Raw genomic sequence first — 15588 nt, 5'->3', positions numbered from 1 at the left:
TAATTTATTATATATTAATAATAAAAAATAATGTAGAAAAGAGAAAAATAAAAATAGAAAACCACAAACTTTTTATTTGGTATCATTTTTATTGTTTAGACGAAAACTTCAAATGATATATTTTGTTATAAAAAATAATTTATTCTATTGTAATTTAATAAATTACATAAATTGTTTTCTTGATTTTATCACCGTCAAACGTATTGCATAAGGTTCACGCATGCAATTTGTTGTTTTCGATGAGTTTTGTATGTTTTCCCTTGATCAGAGTAGTAAATATTCGATTTTGATCTTACAGAAGTGATTGCATAGGTGATAGGTGATTTCTTTTGTTTTCTGGAATCCAAGTTTTGTGAATGTGATGATACTATATGGGATCACTAGCCAAATTGTTTTCTTGATGCTTATATTTTATTTACTATTTGATATTTAATCCATTTTAATTGATTGTGCGTTTGTTGGTAGTAATTTTTTCTTCTTAGTATGAAATGCATATAGATTTGCTTCGATAATAAATTCTTGATGCTTATATTATATTTACCTTTTTCATATATCATGTCATGTCTTACCAAACGCTGAACAACTGTCCTGTTCTGTCCTGTCCTGTCCTGTTTTGTCTTGTCCTGTCTGCGTACCAAACGCACCCTTAGAACATCAACAATTGTTTCTGTTGCCGAGCTGTCTGAAAAGCTCATGTTACCCGACCTTGTCCCAATCCCAGATTTTTAACTTTTGGAATCTGTGTCCCATTCCCCGGTTTTTTCGGGTTGGTCTCTTTCCCCTACTAAAATCCCAATTGCTTACGATATTTTGAATCTTAACTAATTATCAAGATCCGGTCGGATTGATACGAAAATTTGTTAACATCTACAAGTTCTCATGCTCTCTTTATATTGAACAAAAGAAACAAATGCTGTACACTTTATAAAGGAAATACATACTAGTAACAAAATTTGTTCAACTATTCCTTCCGTAAATGGATCGGTTTTCGTCCACCAAAAGCTCGTAAATTAAATCGATCCTCTCTAACAATTTTCGAATGTTTTTTTCCGTGTCTTACCTTTTTTGATAGTTAAGAAATTTGATGCCACAAGCGAAAATGGTGAAGAAGAGAACAACCCAAGCAATATGAGCCATTGCAACGTAGCGGAGAAAATGGTACTCGTATCCTAAGAAACCCTTGATGAAGTCCTTGACCGGAATCGAACCAGCTCCCGGGACTAAAACCAGGTTTTCGTTTTGACCCACTTGAGATGTAATCAGCCCGTATAGCGTCCATGCCACCGGAGATCCCCAGTAATACCACCTCCACCATATCGGAATTTGCTGCAAATTAAACCCGGTTATATTGCTTAATAATTGTAGTTAGATTTTAATATGGAATGTGTTACATATACATATACATATACATATACATATACATATACATATACATATACATATACATATACATATACATATACATATACATATACATATACATATACNATACATATACATATACATATACATATACATATACATATACATATACATATACATATACATATACATATACATATACATATACATATATATAGACAAGGGGTTGTGTGAAAATAAGGGTTATAGTGAGAACGATGAGAATACTTCTGAGCCTTTGGATGAGTTGACTTTCTAATCTGACTTAATTTTTTCCAACTACATTCAACTACGTTCATCTACTTTCATTTTCAAAATTATCTTCACTTCTAAGTCATTTTTACGAATTTTTACATATATCTAACCACTTTAACATGAATGAATTTGTTAAATTTTCGATCATGATGATAAAAAAAGGCAACTACAAGGGTGCCTGATTGGTTTGAGCTTGGCTCTAAAGGTCAAAAGTATCAGGAAGTCCCAGGTTCAAATCCAAGGAGGAATAAAAATCCCCTTGTAGCCACGGAGGTTCAAATGCCTGTGACTTCGGGCTATCTGTAAAGCAGGTAGTCGCCCCCTGGGATTAGTTAGCTCACATAGTGGGTTGGATATACAGGTTAATAAAAAAAGGTAAATAAAGGTAGTTGAATATAGATGAAGGTATAGGAAGGTTCCGTTCTCACCTTCTCACCATAACTCTTAGAGTCCGTTTACCAAACGTTTACCCGAGTAAGCGCTTACTAAGTCACATTACCTTACCGGATGAATATGATAAAGACCAAGAATCTTACCCAGTAAGAGCGAGACAAGGACCAAAAGTCTTACCCGGTAAGTGAAGACGACGACTCTTACCATGGTAAGTGCTTACCAGGCAAATTGTTGAATATGATGTCATTTTGGTGGACTAAAATCTTATTCGATAAATAAATAATAGTGCTAAATTTTACCGGTAAGCGCTTACCGGGTAAGTGTTTGGTAAACGGCCCCTTACTCTCACCCCATATATATGTATAGTGCGGAGATAGGTAAAAGAAGGCTAAAAAAAGTTCATGGAGTGAATCGTTAAAAAAATCAATTTGAAGATGCATATGGGAACTCATATGAATAATCTGTAACGTCGGTCCACATTTGCATCTTCAAATAATATTTTTTTCCCAGAGTTTTTCAATAAATCACCTATGAACTTTCTCTTCTTACATTTTCACGATATTTAGCCTTTTTATTTGAATCAACCCCTATATACACACATGTAATCATTTATAAACCCAATAAATCATACAAACTTATAGACCAATTTTCGTTTGTTATTTACATATGAAACAATACATGTGAAAATGCAATATTTATACAGTGTTGTTTCATACACAAAGCAATTCTCCATGTTTCACGTATGAAACAACACTTTATAAACAATGCATTTTCACAAGTATTGTTTCATATGTAAAACAACACGAAAACTAGTCCGTAAGTTTGTATGAATTATTGGGTTTGTAAAAGAGAGGACACACACACATATATATATATATATATACACACACACACAAACACACACCGTTCTCGGGATAAGGAAGCCGGAGAACAAGTTCCAGAAGCTGAGGAAGAAGGACATTGTAATGGCAGCGATATGGTAGTTCGGAGTTAGGGCTACAAGCATCATCCCGTATAATGTGAAGTAAATGAAACACATGCACACGAAGAAGTAGAACCAGAAAAACTTGCTAGCCGACCAAGCAAATCCGATCATCGAGTAAAGCAAAAGGCTGTAAATCAACGTTTGAATACAAACGTAAATCACCTCTATTGCCACCTGCAAATCGAAGAGTTAAATTGATCATCGATATAAGTCGCTACGAGACAATAAATCATCTTCAAACAAAGTCTTTTTTAAATCCATGACGTTCTGCTAGATAATGTCTAGCAGAGGATATGGATTTAAAAAAATCAGAAGGTCATTTAACCAAATGACCCATGATAAAAGATGGTATTTTGCGATCGCCAAAAGGGATCCCAATTGTCGAGTATTTTATATACCTGAGCAAATGCGTATGGGAGCGGCGAATACATCCCTGCGGCTTTTTCACGGTAGAAAACCGTCCTCTCTACCGACACCACGGCTTGCACTGAAGAAGTATTCGTTCCTCCAAGAAACATAACGGCCGCATACATAGCTCCCAACATATTCATCAGATCTTGTTGTCGACTCCTGTCCACGATGAAAAAAGGAATACAGTTTTAGTTTTAGAAAATATGTAATTATTACACTTTTCAATTAACTAAATCTTCATTTTGTACCCATATGCAGATTCGATATCTCTATATGAATCCCTATATATGCTAGTCATTATCATATTACTTCGACTTTAAACCCGAAATAATATTTAACTAGGGACATTAGAATACATTATTCTAAAATTATTTATTATGAATAATTAAAACACATAATATAATATAGACATAATAAAACAGGCAATGCATTTATATTTATTAACTTCATGAAACAAAACTCAAAGTTACAATCATCATATGATTGGTTTTTGTGCATTCACTAACATAATTATGGGTAGGCATTCTGAAGAGGGCATTTACTTTTAAAAGCAGATACTTATTGTGGAACAAACTAAAATAGAAACGGAGACACTTATTTTTGGGACGAATGGTGTATAATTCTTACGTTTTTTGGCCTTTGTCCCAGAAAATTATTCCAAAAATGATCCCAATCACCGTCGTCATCAAGAACCGAACAGCATTGTACTGTGGATGTCTCCAATACGACAAACGTTGTTTCCAAAAGCAGGCGTTGCATTGTGTGAAAAACGATCGCGAGTATTTTGTTGCAAAGTGTAGGTCGTCGGACCCGGGTGCGGGTGTGCTCAGCTCTTTAATCAGCTCCTGATTCCTCCTGTGTCACAGATTCACGAGTCTTCGTCTGATCTATGACATGTCACTAGTACAAAATCGGCTTTATATGATATTAAACATGTCCTAACACTACAAGCAAATTGGTTGTCTGGGATGCCTAAGATGATTAAACATCCGAATAAAATACCTTATAGGACTTAACCAAAAAACATCATATCTAAAAGTGTTACAATAGGTTAATAAGACGCTTTTGACGTTCTAACAATTTTTTTAGAACGGTTTAAAAATAAAGTGTCGTATCAGTTATTTTGTATGTCATTATTTGAAAAAATGTCCTACAAACACAAATGTCTTATAAAAAGATGAGTTTATAAGACATTTTCTCAAAAGTGTCTTATAAAATAGCTAATATGACACTTAATAATAAAAACGTCCTAATTTTTTTTGTTAAAACGCTTAAAGGCGTCATATTAACCTATTATAACGTTTTTAGATATGACGCTTTATAGTTTGGTTTATAAACTTAAATTCTATAAAATATTATATTAAGACGCTTAGACATTCTAGGTGTCTTGCAAAGCCAATTTTGTTGTAGTGTAACAAAGTGTGCTTTATTAGATGTGTAAAAGTGTTACAATAAGTTGATAAAACATCTTTGATCGTACTAACAAGTTTTTTAGAACATTTTTGAAATAAAGTATCCCATTAGCTTTTATTGAAGAATTATGAGCTATGAACACATTTTTTTGGAAGGGTGTCACAAGCTATATGCTTGGACTAATCCCGACAAATTGTGGCTGTAAGAAATCAATCCTGATGATAAACTCAGTGACCACAATTGTTGTGTACGTCTGGATTCAAACCATGGGCAAATGAGATATTCCACCACATCCCCAGGACCTCTCAACCACATTTTTATAGGACACCTTTTGAAATAATGTCATATAAAGAGTAATATGACGTTTAATATCAAACGGGTTCTAAAAAAATTGTTAAAACCTCCAAAAATGTCCCATCAACTCATGATAACACGTTTACATAGGACATAAAATTGTATAGAAACAATGTTTTATGACATTTAGACATATTTTTTTTGTAATGGTGTCCGGGCCAAAGCCCGACTAATCCCCGGCAATTTTGGAGGCTAAACATGGCCCCACTTAAATGTCGCCAACACTCCCCTCCCAGGGCTCGAACTCGGGTTCATGACTATGTCATGCCCAAGCCTTTACCACTAGGCTATAAAACACATTATGTTGTAGTGTGTCAAAATTGGGATGAAAAGTACGATGGATGGATCAAATGCATACCTATACAATTCAGAATTAGCGTAGAACGCTGCAAAATCAACGCCAAGTTGAGCTTCAACCGTGGAAGAAGTGACTTCAAGCATCCAAGTTGCGGGATTTTGACCGTCTGTTATCTTGGTAACCCCTGGAAACGACTGAAAAACGCTTTCTTGTTATAAAATACAGAACAATGACAAAAGACGCATACGAAAACAAAGGTCTATATATTTAAGTATGAGAATATGTGAAACCCTATAAAATAACTCTGCAAAAAGTTTTGTAGGATAGAAAAAGGTCCAACATGTATTGAGGATAAAATGGTCTAAGTCTAGCTGATATGAAACTGCAACAAACCCCTTCTCTAATGGAGGCTAGACCGTCACATACTGTCGTTAGAGAGGGGGCAAGACCAACAGAGATTGCCCAAGAGCGTCAGACCCTATAGTGATACTTCATAGAACTCAAGTTTACAGAACCAAAACAATAAATATTATATCTAAAAGTGTTACAATAGGTTTATAAGACGATTTTGGGTGTTTTGACAAGTTTTTTAAAACGCTTTTAAAATAAAGTGTTGTATTCACTATGTTACATATATGACACTTTTGAGATGTGTCCTTGTAAACCCATCTTTTTATAAGACACTTGTGTTTATTGGACACTCTTTTAAATAGTTAATATGACACTTTATTTTAAAAACCAGATGAAACACCTCAAAGAGAGGTTTTTAACATTTATAGAATACTCACTTGGAAGTATTCAACTAGCAGGTGAGAATGATGTCCAAGAGGCCCAGCATAAATGACCTGACCACCTCTTTTCATCAAGAATAGCTGAATTCAAAGAGATCAAATCAGTATATTTCAAAACAACATAACATGACAAGGTATATATTTACCCACAATTAATAAGCCGACTTAATGAACCTCATCAAAGGCTTCGAAAATGTCGATGCTCGGTTGGTGAATCGTGCAGACGACGGTTCTACCCGTATCAACCGTGTTCCTGACCGTTCGCATGACGATGGCTGCAGCCCTTGCGTCGAGCCCTGATGTGGGCTCGTCCATGAAGATAATACAAGGGTTGGCAACCAACTCAACGGCTATCGTGAGTCTCTTCCGTTGCTCAGTCGAGAGACCGTCTACTCCTGGAAGGCCGACTAGTGAATCCCTTACGGAATTCAACTCCACCAAATTCATTACTTCCTCCACGAACATCTAAAACCACAGGAGAATTAACGGAACAAATTAGCTACGGTTACTAGCCTCGCTATAACAAAATATTTAGACATATTTGACCGCTTGTAAAGCTGATTTTGTGGTAGTGATAATATTGCGAAGCTAAGAAAAGCCTTACTTGTCGTGATTGATCGGTTACATCTGGAGCGAGACGCAGCCAGGCAGAATACATGAGGGATTCGTAAACTGTAACGTGTGGAGAATGGATATCGTTTTGCTCACAATATCCGCTCACACGAGCAAAAGTTTCTTGATTTTTAGGGTACCCGGAGATGCTGATATTCCCTTCAATATAACCACCCGTCTTTCTTCCAGCTAAAACATCCATCAAGGTCGTCTTTCCGGCACCACTGACTCCAACCAACGCTGTCAAGATACCCGGCCTAAACGCACCACTCACATCTCGTAGCAGTTGTAGACGATCCTCCTCGAATCCTTGAGCTCTCATTTCCTTAATCATATATATACAAAATTAATGATCAGCCCCTGGGCGTCTACCTCAATTGACAAAGGGGCGGAGTGACTTTGCTCAAATACACTTCAAGTTTCATTTAGAGAGATGGGGTTGAACCCGTCGGTTAGCTTCAGCCGTTGAGTCAGCTCTGAAATCCCTGTGGCTATAAACCACAGGTTCCATGTAAACTAACCTTTTTCTCAAATATATAACTGCTTACATGAATATATATATATATATATATATATGTAGATTATTGGACTTACAGCAGGCATGTCTACATAGTAATTGACATGATCAAATGCAAGTGACAATGGCTGAAATGGCAGCACCATCCCTTTCTTTTTAGCTCCATTTGTTTTCCTTCCTGCCATTTCTGTACCTAAATTAAGTATATCTCTAAGATTTCATTATAAAACATTAAATATTTCTAAATGTTCTAATAAACTGTTTTATAAAACTTAAGTTTATATGACCAAACAATTATACGCGCTATGTAGCTTTTGGGCGTTTTAACAAGTATTTTAAGACAATTTTATAATAAAGCGTTATATTAGTCTTATTATATGACATTATTTGAAAAAAAAAATGTCTTATAAAAACAAGTGTCCTATAAAAATACGTGTCCACATGAAATTTCTTACAAATTTTCCATAAAAAAACTGGAAATATATATTATTTCACGTATCCTAAAAACTTGTTAGGATGTCCAAATTACGTCCTAACATTCTATTGTAACACTTTTATATTAGACAAACAATTGTCGGTGTCCTATAATTAAACTATAGTACTCACTACAACAAAATCGGGTTTATAGGACACTCCCAAATTCTATTCTAATAGATCTCTTTATAGAACTTAGTTTATAGGACCAAAAAATAAAGTGTCCTAGGTGTTGCAATAAGTTTATATGACGTTTTTTGACGTCGTAGTAAGTTTTTTAGGACACTTATAATATAAAGCGTCTCATTATTAATTTTATAGGACACTATTTGAAAAATTGTCCTATAAAAACAAATTTCCTATAAAAAAATGAGTTTATAGGACACTTTCTCAAAAGTATCCATTAAAAATGTCCTTAAAATTTTGTTAAGACGTTCAAAAGCGTCATATAAACTTATTACAACACTTTTAGATATGACGCTTTATATTTTGGTTCTATAGATTAAGTACTATAAAATGGTCTATTGGGACGCTTAGAGATTGAGGATGTCCTATAAACCCAATTTTGTTATAGTGACTATAAAAACAGTTTATTAGAACATTTAGACATCTTTGACGTATTATAAAACTAATTTTATTATACGGGAAAGAGGACAAGAACCTTGATTAGTGGCTGATTTGTGGTGCTTATTTTGTTCATCTTCAGTTGGAAGAACAGTTTTTGAATCTCCAAAAGCTGCATTTTATATCAAACATACATTAGATCGATCAAGAACTTAGGGGCCGTTTACTAAAAAAGTAGATAAACACTGATCGGGTAACATGCTCTGACCTGGTAGGTAAGTACGTAAGCCTCTGCACACTTACCAGGTCAAAGCAACATCTGTTGGTCAAAGGTGTCGTTAAACAACATTATCTCTTACCCAGTAAGCACTACTTACGCGGTAAGAGACTATAAGCACTTAGTAAACAGCCCCTTAAGAGTTAAGACAGATGACGATCCGAAAAACATGGAACATAAACTTACGATTCAAATACGTCAACGCTAAAATGAATAAGATCGTGAAGATCAACGAAAACACACATAGTGCACCGACACAGACCCAATACATATAGGCCATCTTGAACATGCCTCTAGAACTCAAAAGAACCTTGCCTACCGTAGGTTCGTTGATTCGTGGATCGGGATTTGGCTGTAAAATAGAAAACGTACATGAAACTGATGCAAAATAAATGACAAAACTTCGATTAAAAGTTACCATTGATCGAGCTTAATTACCGTTTTCCATCTATCATCTAAAAACTCGTTGATCATGATGGCATTTTGTCCGTACATCATGGGTGAAACGTAATAGCCCCAGATCATCCACGGCTCAATGTCATCTATAACCGATACGAACACGTTAGCAACAAGACGTATAATCATTACAACAAAATTGGTTTTATAGGACGTCAAATATATCTTTACTTACAACCTAATGAGCTTAATGGTCTGGACGGCTTAATTGTTCAGCCATACACGCGTGTTTCTTTGTGGCTTAATCACTCAGCCATACACGAGTGTTTCTTTATGGCTTGATCATTAAACCCTTAGGCTAAAATGGCTTTCATACGACACTTTTCAAAAATGTATTATAAAACATTAATTAATAAGACATTTTATTTCAAAAGTACCTTAAAAAACTCGTTAGGATGTCCAAACACGTCATAATTCAATGCATAACTGTTTGGTTCTGTAAAACGGTATAAATCAGTTTATATTTGACGTTCTATAAAACAGATATTTTTTTTTAGTGTCACCAAGAAAGTGATGGGTTACAAACCTTTTGCTACGATGAATCCTCCAAGCACAAAAATTATCAGCAGCGTAAAGGTCCCAAGAGCACTTGCGACCACTTGTGTTCTCCCAATCGAAGCTATAAAACGAAAGAGACACAAAGCCATTTGGTGCACACAAATATACGCCAAAAGTTGTCGAAAAAACCGACTTGCCGACGGAGCAAACCCGATGGTGTAATACGTCATACAAATCCATATCACCGACTCCATAACCGATATCGGGATTTTCACAACCCAAATCGGGAGGGCGAATGCCCACGCAGGGTAAAATAGCGAATCCCGTTGTTTAAAGAACACCGGAAGTCGCATAACGGTTAGCGCAAGCTCAGCAGCGCCGTTAAACATCACGTTAAGAAGACTAAAGAACAATGCACCCATATATTTTCCACCATCTTTGAGCTGACCGCTTTTCATCGTGGTTCTAAAGAACACGGTGAACGCGATAATCGACATTATCGTGATCTGAAACGTCTTGAAGATGTATAAAAACGCGTTTCGTTTCATTAGCAACCATTCTCGTGCCAATGTCGCTTTTAGAAGCTCCACATTGGAAATACCGAATTTTTCTTTCACCAAAGCGGCTGGATGCGTGTGGGTTTTGTCGTAAGGAATCGAAAGATCGTGAGAAAGATTCTCGCCGAGCTGAGACTTGCTGAAAAGATGCCGGAACTCTGGCACGGAGACGAAAGAGTAAGGTTCGTGTTTCTTGAACCAATACTGTTCTTGATCTTTTCTTGAGGTAACTTCTTGTAAAAAGTCGGCAACTCCTTTCCTTTCGGGGCATTTGAATCCGACGTCTTCGAAGAAGTCGAGAACGTTTTCACGTGGGCCTTGGTACACGATTTGACCCTCGGAAAGGAGGATAACGTCGTCGAATAAGTCGAAGGTTTCGGGTGCGGGTTGAAGAAGAGAGATGATCATGGTGACATCCATGGTATCAACCATTTGTTTCATGTATTTAACGATGTGATAAGTAGTCGAACTGTCTAAACCAGTAGAAATTTCATCCATGAAAAATACTTTAGCAGGCCCTACTAACATCTCTCCTGCAATCACCAAATATGGTTATCAACTTTATAGGACACTATTTAAAAACAAATGTCCTATAAAAAATTGATTTTATAGGACAATTTTTCAAAATTGTCCTATAAAGTTGCTAATGCGACACTTTATATTAAAAATGTCCTCAAAAACTTGTTAAGACACCTAAAAGCGTCATATAAACTTATTACAACACTTTTAGGTACGACATTTTATATTTTGGTGGTATAAATTAAGTCCTATAAAGTGGTCAATTGGGACGCTTAGAGATTGGGGGTGTCCTATAAACCCAATTTTGTTGTAGTGCATACACACGATTTGCATACCTGTAGTCACACGTTTCTTCTGGCCACCCGAGATTCCTCTTCGCATCTCGTTACCGACCATGATATCCGCGCAGATATCTAATCCGAGTATCTGTTCACATTCGCGTATTGTAGTTACTTAAACTATATATAACGAAAACAACTGAGATTGTGATCGAGCTAGATATATAAACCTTGAGGACGTAGTCTGTAACCAAACTAGATTCTTGACCGGCCGTTGATGTGGCTTTCATGAAAGCATCGATATCAGGGTCCGGTGTGATCCCGGCGATTCTCTCTCGTCTCGATAGTTCTGATAGAAGGTCGTATCTAGTTCCTACACCGAGGCAACGGCCAGAAAAATCTAAGGTCTCTCTAACGGTCATTTCACCATGGTGGATATCATGTTGCCTGATATACGCACAAGTTCTCTGAGGAATGAATTCCGACATTTTATGACCGCAGTAAGTAACTTCTCCGGTTAATCTTAGATCCTTTTTTAGTACTCCAGCAAGTGCCGTCAAGAAGGTCGTTTTCCCCGAGCTCGGAGGTCCGAGAAGTAGTGTCATCCTGTAAAAAGAAGCTGTTTTCACTCGGGTATCCCAGAACATAACGAAATTGGTTTTTTAGGACGCTCAATCGTTCTCAGGCATCATAGAATACTTGATGGGACTTTAAGTTTATATATAGGACCAGAACGTGTCGTATCTAAAAGCGTTGCAATAAGTTGTTAAGACGAATTTAGCTACCTAACAAGTTCTATGAACGAAGTTAGACAACTTAATAGTATACAAAAAGTAAATTCCGTTTTATAAGACTTCTTTGAAAATGGTCATATCACTACAACAAAATCGGGTTTATAGGACATTCCCTATTTCTAAGGGTCCTAATAGACCTTATTATAAGACTTAGTTTATAGGACCAAAAAAATAAAGCGTCCTATCAAAAGAAATTATAATAAACTTATTACAATATCTTTAGATGGAACGTTTTATATTTTGGTCCTATAAATTAAGTCCTATAAAGCAGTCTATTGGGACGCTTAGAGATTGACGGTGTCTTATAAACCCAATTTTGTATTAGTGTATCAACTTCAAGATATCATGTATAAAAAGGCTAATAGAACGATTTATTTTTTGTGTCTCGTTAGGTTGCCAAAGTTTGTATATAGCACTTGTTAGTCATCTAACTTCTTCCTGAAACTTATGTAACGTCTTTAAATAGGACGCCGGTTTTTGGTCCTATAAGTATAAAGTCTCTTTAAATACTTATTAAAAAGACTCACGACAATAACGCGTGGAACGCCTGCTCGTTTTAAAACAATATTTTATAAAACTTATATTTACAGGAGCAAACTATAAATCGTTCTATCTACAAACGTTACAATAAGTTTATAGGATGTTTTTGGGGCGTTCTAAAGTGTCCTATAAGGTGTTGTATTGGACACTTTTGAGAACCGTCCTACAAACCCATCTTTTTTATAGGACACTTATTCAAATAGTGTCGTATAAAATAGCTAATGCGACACTTTCTTTTAGGAGTGTCTTAAAAACTTGTTAAAATAGAACATACCTCGACGGTCTCACGATTCCGCTTACATCCTGCAATATGTTGAGAACTTTTTTGTTCGATGGAAAAAGCCTAATGGCTTGGAGAAATCCCTGTTGAAGCAAAGCAGCAATAAAATCAACAAAGAAAAATTCAATACACGATTCATTAATGAATAATGATCTGTTTAGAACATCAAAGCGCTCAAAATCAAAATGATAGGTTTACTTCATAATGAATAAACATGTATCTGACAAACCTCTATGGCATTAAGGGTCGCATTCAACAGACTTGGAAGTGCCCTGGACCCTATGAATACATCTCCTTCGATCAATAGGTTCTTGTAACGGACTTCAATCTTTGGAATTTCAATGCCAACCCTGTTCAAATCACCATATCTTGTCATTTGCAAATATTTGAAAACAAGTTAATAGCCGAAAATTGATGTACTTTTCGCTATAGCAAACACTACAGTAAAATCGGGCTTAATAGGACACCAAAAATGTTCGCACTGTCTTAATAGACTACATACTTTATATGACTTAAGTTTATAAGACCAAACACCTGTGTGTCATATCTAAAGGTGTTGTAATAAGATTATGTAATGCTTTTGGACGTCTTTAAAAAGCTTTTTAGGACACTTTTGAAGAAAAAAAATGTCATATTAGCTCTTTTATAACACACTATTTGAAAAGGTTTGTTATAGAACAAGTATCCTATAAAAATGTGTGTATATCGGACACTTCTTAAAAGTGTTCTATATATAAAAGGACTAATTAATATGACATTTTCTTTCAAAAGTGTCTTGAAACGCTTGTTAATACGTCCAAAAGTTCTTTAAACTTATTACAACACTTTTAGATGTGACATACAAATGTATGGTCCTATCAAGTTAAGCTTTGTAAAGTAGCTTGTGTGTCTATTAAGTCCTAAGAGACTTTGCTATTGACGACGTCTTGTAAAGCCGATTTTGTGATAGTGCTCAACGGCTTGGCAAATTCACCTATCAATCCTTTCTCGGAGACGACGAAGAAAACTCTCATTGTCTTCTTCCACAACTTTAAGCACACTCTCCATAAGCTGTTTCTTATCTTGATGACCCAAAATCTCCATGCCTGCATTTCTTTCATGATCAGCTGTAACTTGCTCCAACATTTCTTTCTTTGATCTGTCATATGTTGGAAGCCTCTCAATTGCAGCCCATTTGAGTTCATCTTCATCATCTTGTTGCCCTACTCTTTCAAAAGCATCACCTCCAGGTGCACCTGAGAAAGCCTCCCGGATGCTAGCGGAAGCCCATTTCGCACTGGACGCCGACAGACTCAACCGCTGGCTCACTGACCTCGCCAGATCATCTCCGCCGTGTGCTGCCGCCATCTCCTCCTGTCGCGCTTTCACCGCCCACAAATTATACGGAGAATTGAAATTAATTCTCTTGGGTTTCCTTCAGAATTCAACCGTATGGCTTTCGAAAATACTTTGCTTGAACCAAGAAACAAGGAATTCTATATTAAAACGGCAGGATACCATATATAAAAAATGGAGAATTCATTTAATCGTAGTCACACCCATATCATTCCATATAATCATACATGCTGCATGATACACTCATTATATAACGTATACAGAGATTTAGTTTATTTGGAAAGAAAAACTGAAGTTCTTTATGATATTTTTAAGTTTCGAGAAACACCCATTTCATAAAATTAAACGATCAAATACCATAAGGAAATTATATACATATATGTATGTATGTATGTATGTACGGATGTATGTGTGTGTGTGTGTATATATATATAAAAGGAAATTAGATGAACTTACAGGAAGAAGAAGGTGGAAGTGATTGATCAGTAAAGAAATGAATGGCGGATGATCCGATTATGAAGAAATGGAGAGAGAATGAGTTTGTAAAAAAGTAGGGTTTGTAGAAGAATGACATGATGATTAGGGTTTGTTAAGATGATAGAGATGGATGTGTTATGATTCAACCAGGCAGGAGAAGGTGTCGGATAGATACAACAGCTAGCTTGTTGGTTACCTCCGAGAGGAGATAATTAAGGAGTAAAATGACCGGTCAAATTTCACCTCCAAATTATAAATATATATATATACACTATGTTATAAAGTATTTGATAAAAACTCTTAAAAATCATTTTTTATGCATGAATTACTATATATTGATGCATGTAACTTAAAATTCAAGATTACAAGTAAATTATGCACAAGTACAATTTATTAAAGCTTCATGTTTGAATTCATATAACTAACTGCGAATAAACATAATCAAATAGAGGATAAACATCTCATTTTAAAATATAAAAAATCTAACATATAATTAGGATGATTATCGAATTCGAACAAGATAATTAATTATTATCTTTATAAGAAAATTATATTATTAAACCAAATATAAATTAATTCGTTATTGAAACTAAATTAAATTATAATAAAAAATTGAATTAAAAATTACACAAAAAATGATAAATTTTAAATAATTAATTTGATATTAATATCGATATATTTTTGTCAAATTTTTATGATATCTTTAAATTTATATTTTATTTAAAAATAAAAACATCATCGATTTTTAAAAATCAAATAAGACCATTATAGCATCGACTGAGATAAAGAGTAAAATAAAATATTAAAATTAAGATGTATTTCGTTGCATTGCGCGAATACCCTTCTAGTATTATATTACTTACTTAAAATTTAAGATTACAATTAGATCGTGTTAATTAAATACAACTTAATTACAAATAAATTAGGCTTAAACATAACTTATTAAAATTTTATGTAACTAATTGCAGATAAACATAATCAAATACATGGTAAATGTCTTATTTTAAATATAAAAAAATCTAAAATATAATTAAAATAATAATTATATAATAAAAAATGAAGAGTCTGAAATAGATAAAAGGCCTCCAAAACGCCTAATCCATAATTTA

General features: G+C 34.9%; 1 protein-coding gene across 3 annotated transcripts; it reads right to left on the bottom strand.

Moving 5' to 3' along the window:
- Positions 1-1056: 1056 nt before the first annotated feature.
- On the bottom strand, positions 1057-14014 carry LOC112525495 (pleiotropic drug resistance protein 2-like). Of its 3 annotated transcripts, XM_025135649.1 has the most exons (19): positions 13641-14014; positions 12897-13017; positions 12662-12750; positions 11284-11659; positions 11111-11201; positions 9728-10789; positions 9184-9287; positions 8932-9097; positions 8621-8640; position 8436; positions 7508-7638; positions 6906-7238; positions 6476-6766; positions 6299-6382; positions 5571-5704; positions 4073-4300; positions 3433-3604; positions 2954-3208; positions 1057-1326 (listed from the first exon to the last, which is right to left on the bottom strand). In XM_025135649.1, the coding sequence occupies exons 1-19, from the start codon at positions 14012-14014 to the stop codon at positions 1057-1059; spliced, it is 4302 nt and encodes a 1433-aa protein (XP_024991417.1). The 3 variants fall into 3 exon arrangements, with proteins under 3 accessions (XP_024991417.1, XP_024991415.1, XP_024991416.1); XM_025135647.1 differs by lacking the exon at position 8436 and having other exon boundaries at positions 8566-8640; XM_025135648.1 differs by lacking the exon at position 8436 and having other exon boundaries at positions 7508-7623; positions 8566-8640.
- Between the last annotated feature and the right edge of the window lie 1574 nt (positions 14015-15588).

Source organism: Cynara cardunculus (genome assembly GCF_001531365.2).
Source record: "Cynara cardunculus var. scolymus isolate 2C chromosome LG 13, CcrdV1, whole genome shotgun sequence".
Classification (NCBI taxonomy): domain Eukaryota; kingdom Viridiplantae; phylum Streptophyta; class Magnoliopsida; order Asterales; family Asteraceae; genus Cynara; species Cynara cardunculus.
The sequence above is the reverse complement of the archived record's forward strand: the minus strand, read 5'-3'. Positions and strand labels throughout refer to the sequence as shown.

What these genes read in the sequence shown, in the direction of transcription:
- LOC112525495 (XM_025135647.1), bottom strand. Translation starts at nt 14,014, where the DNA reads ATGGCGGCAGCACACGGCGGAGATGATCTGGCGAGGTCAGTGAGCCAG. An exon ending in CGACCCTTAATGCCATAGAG is followed by an intron (nt 12,751 to 12,896) that starts GTTTGTCAGATA and finishes TTGCTTCAACAG; the next exon opens with GGATTTCTCCAAGCCATTAG. An exon ending in GGAATCGTGAGACCGTCGAG is followed by an intron (nt 11,660 to 12,661) that starts GTATGTTCTATT and finishes TTCTTTTTACAG; the next exon opens with GATGACACTACTTCTCGGAC.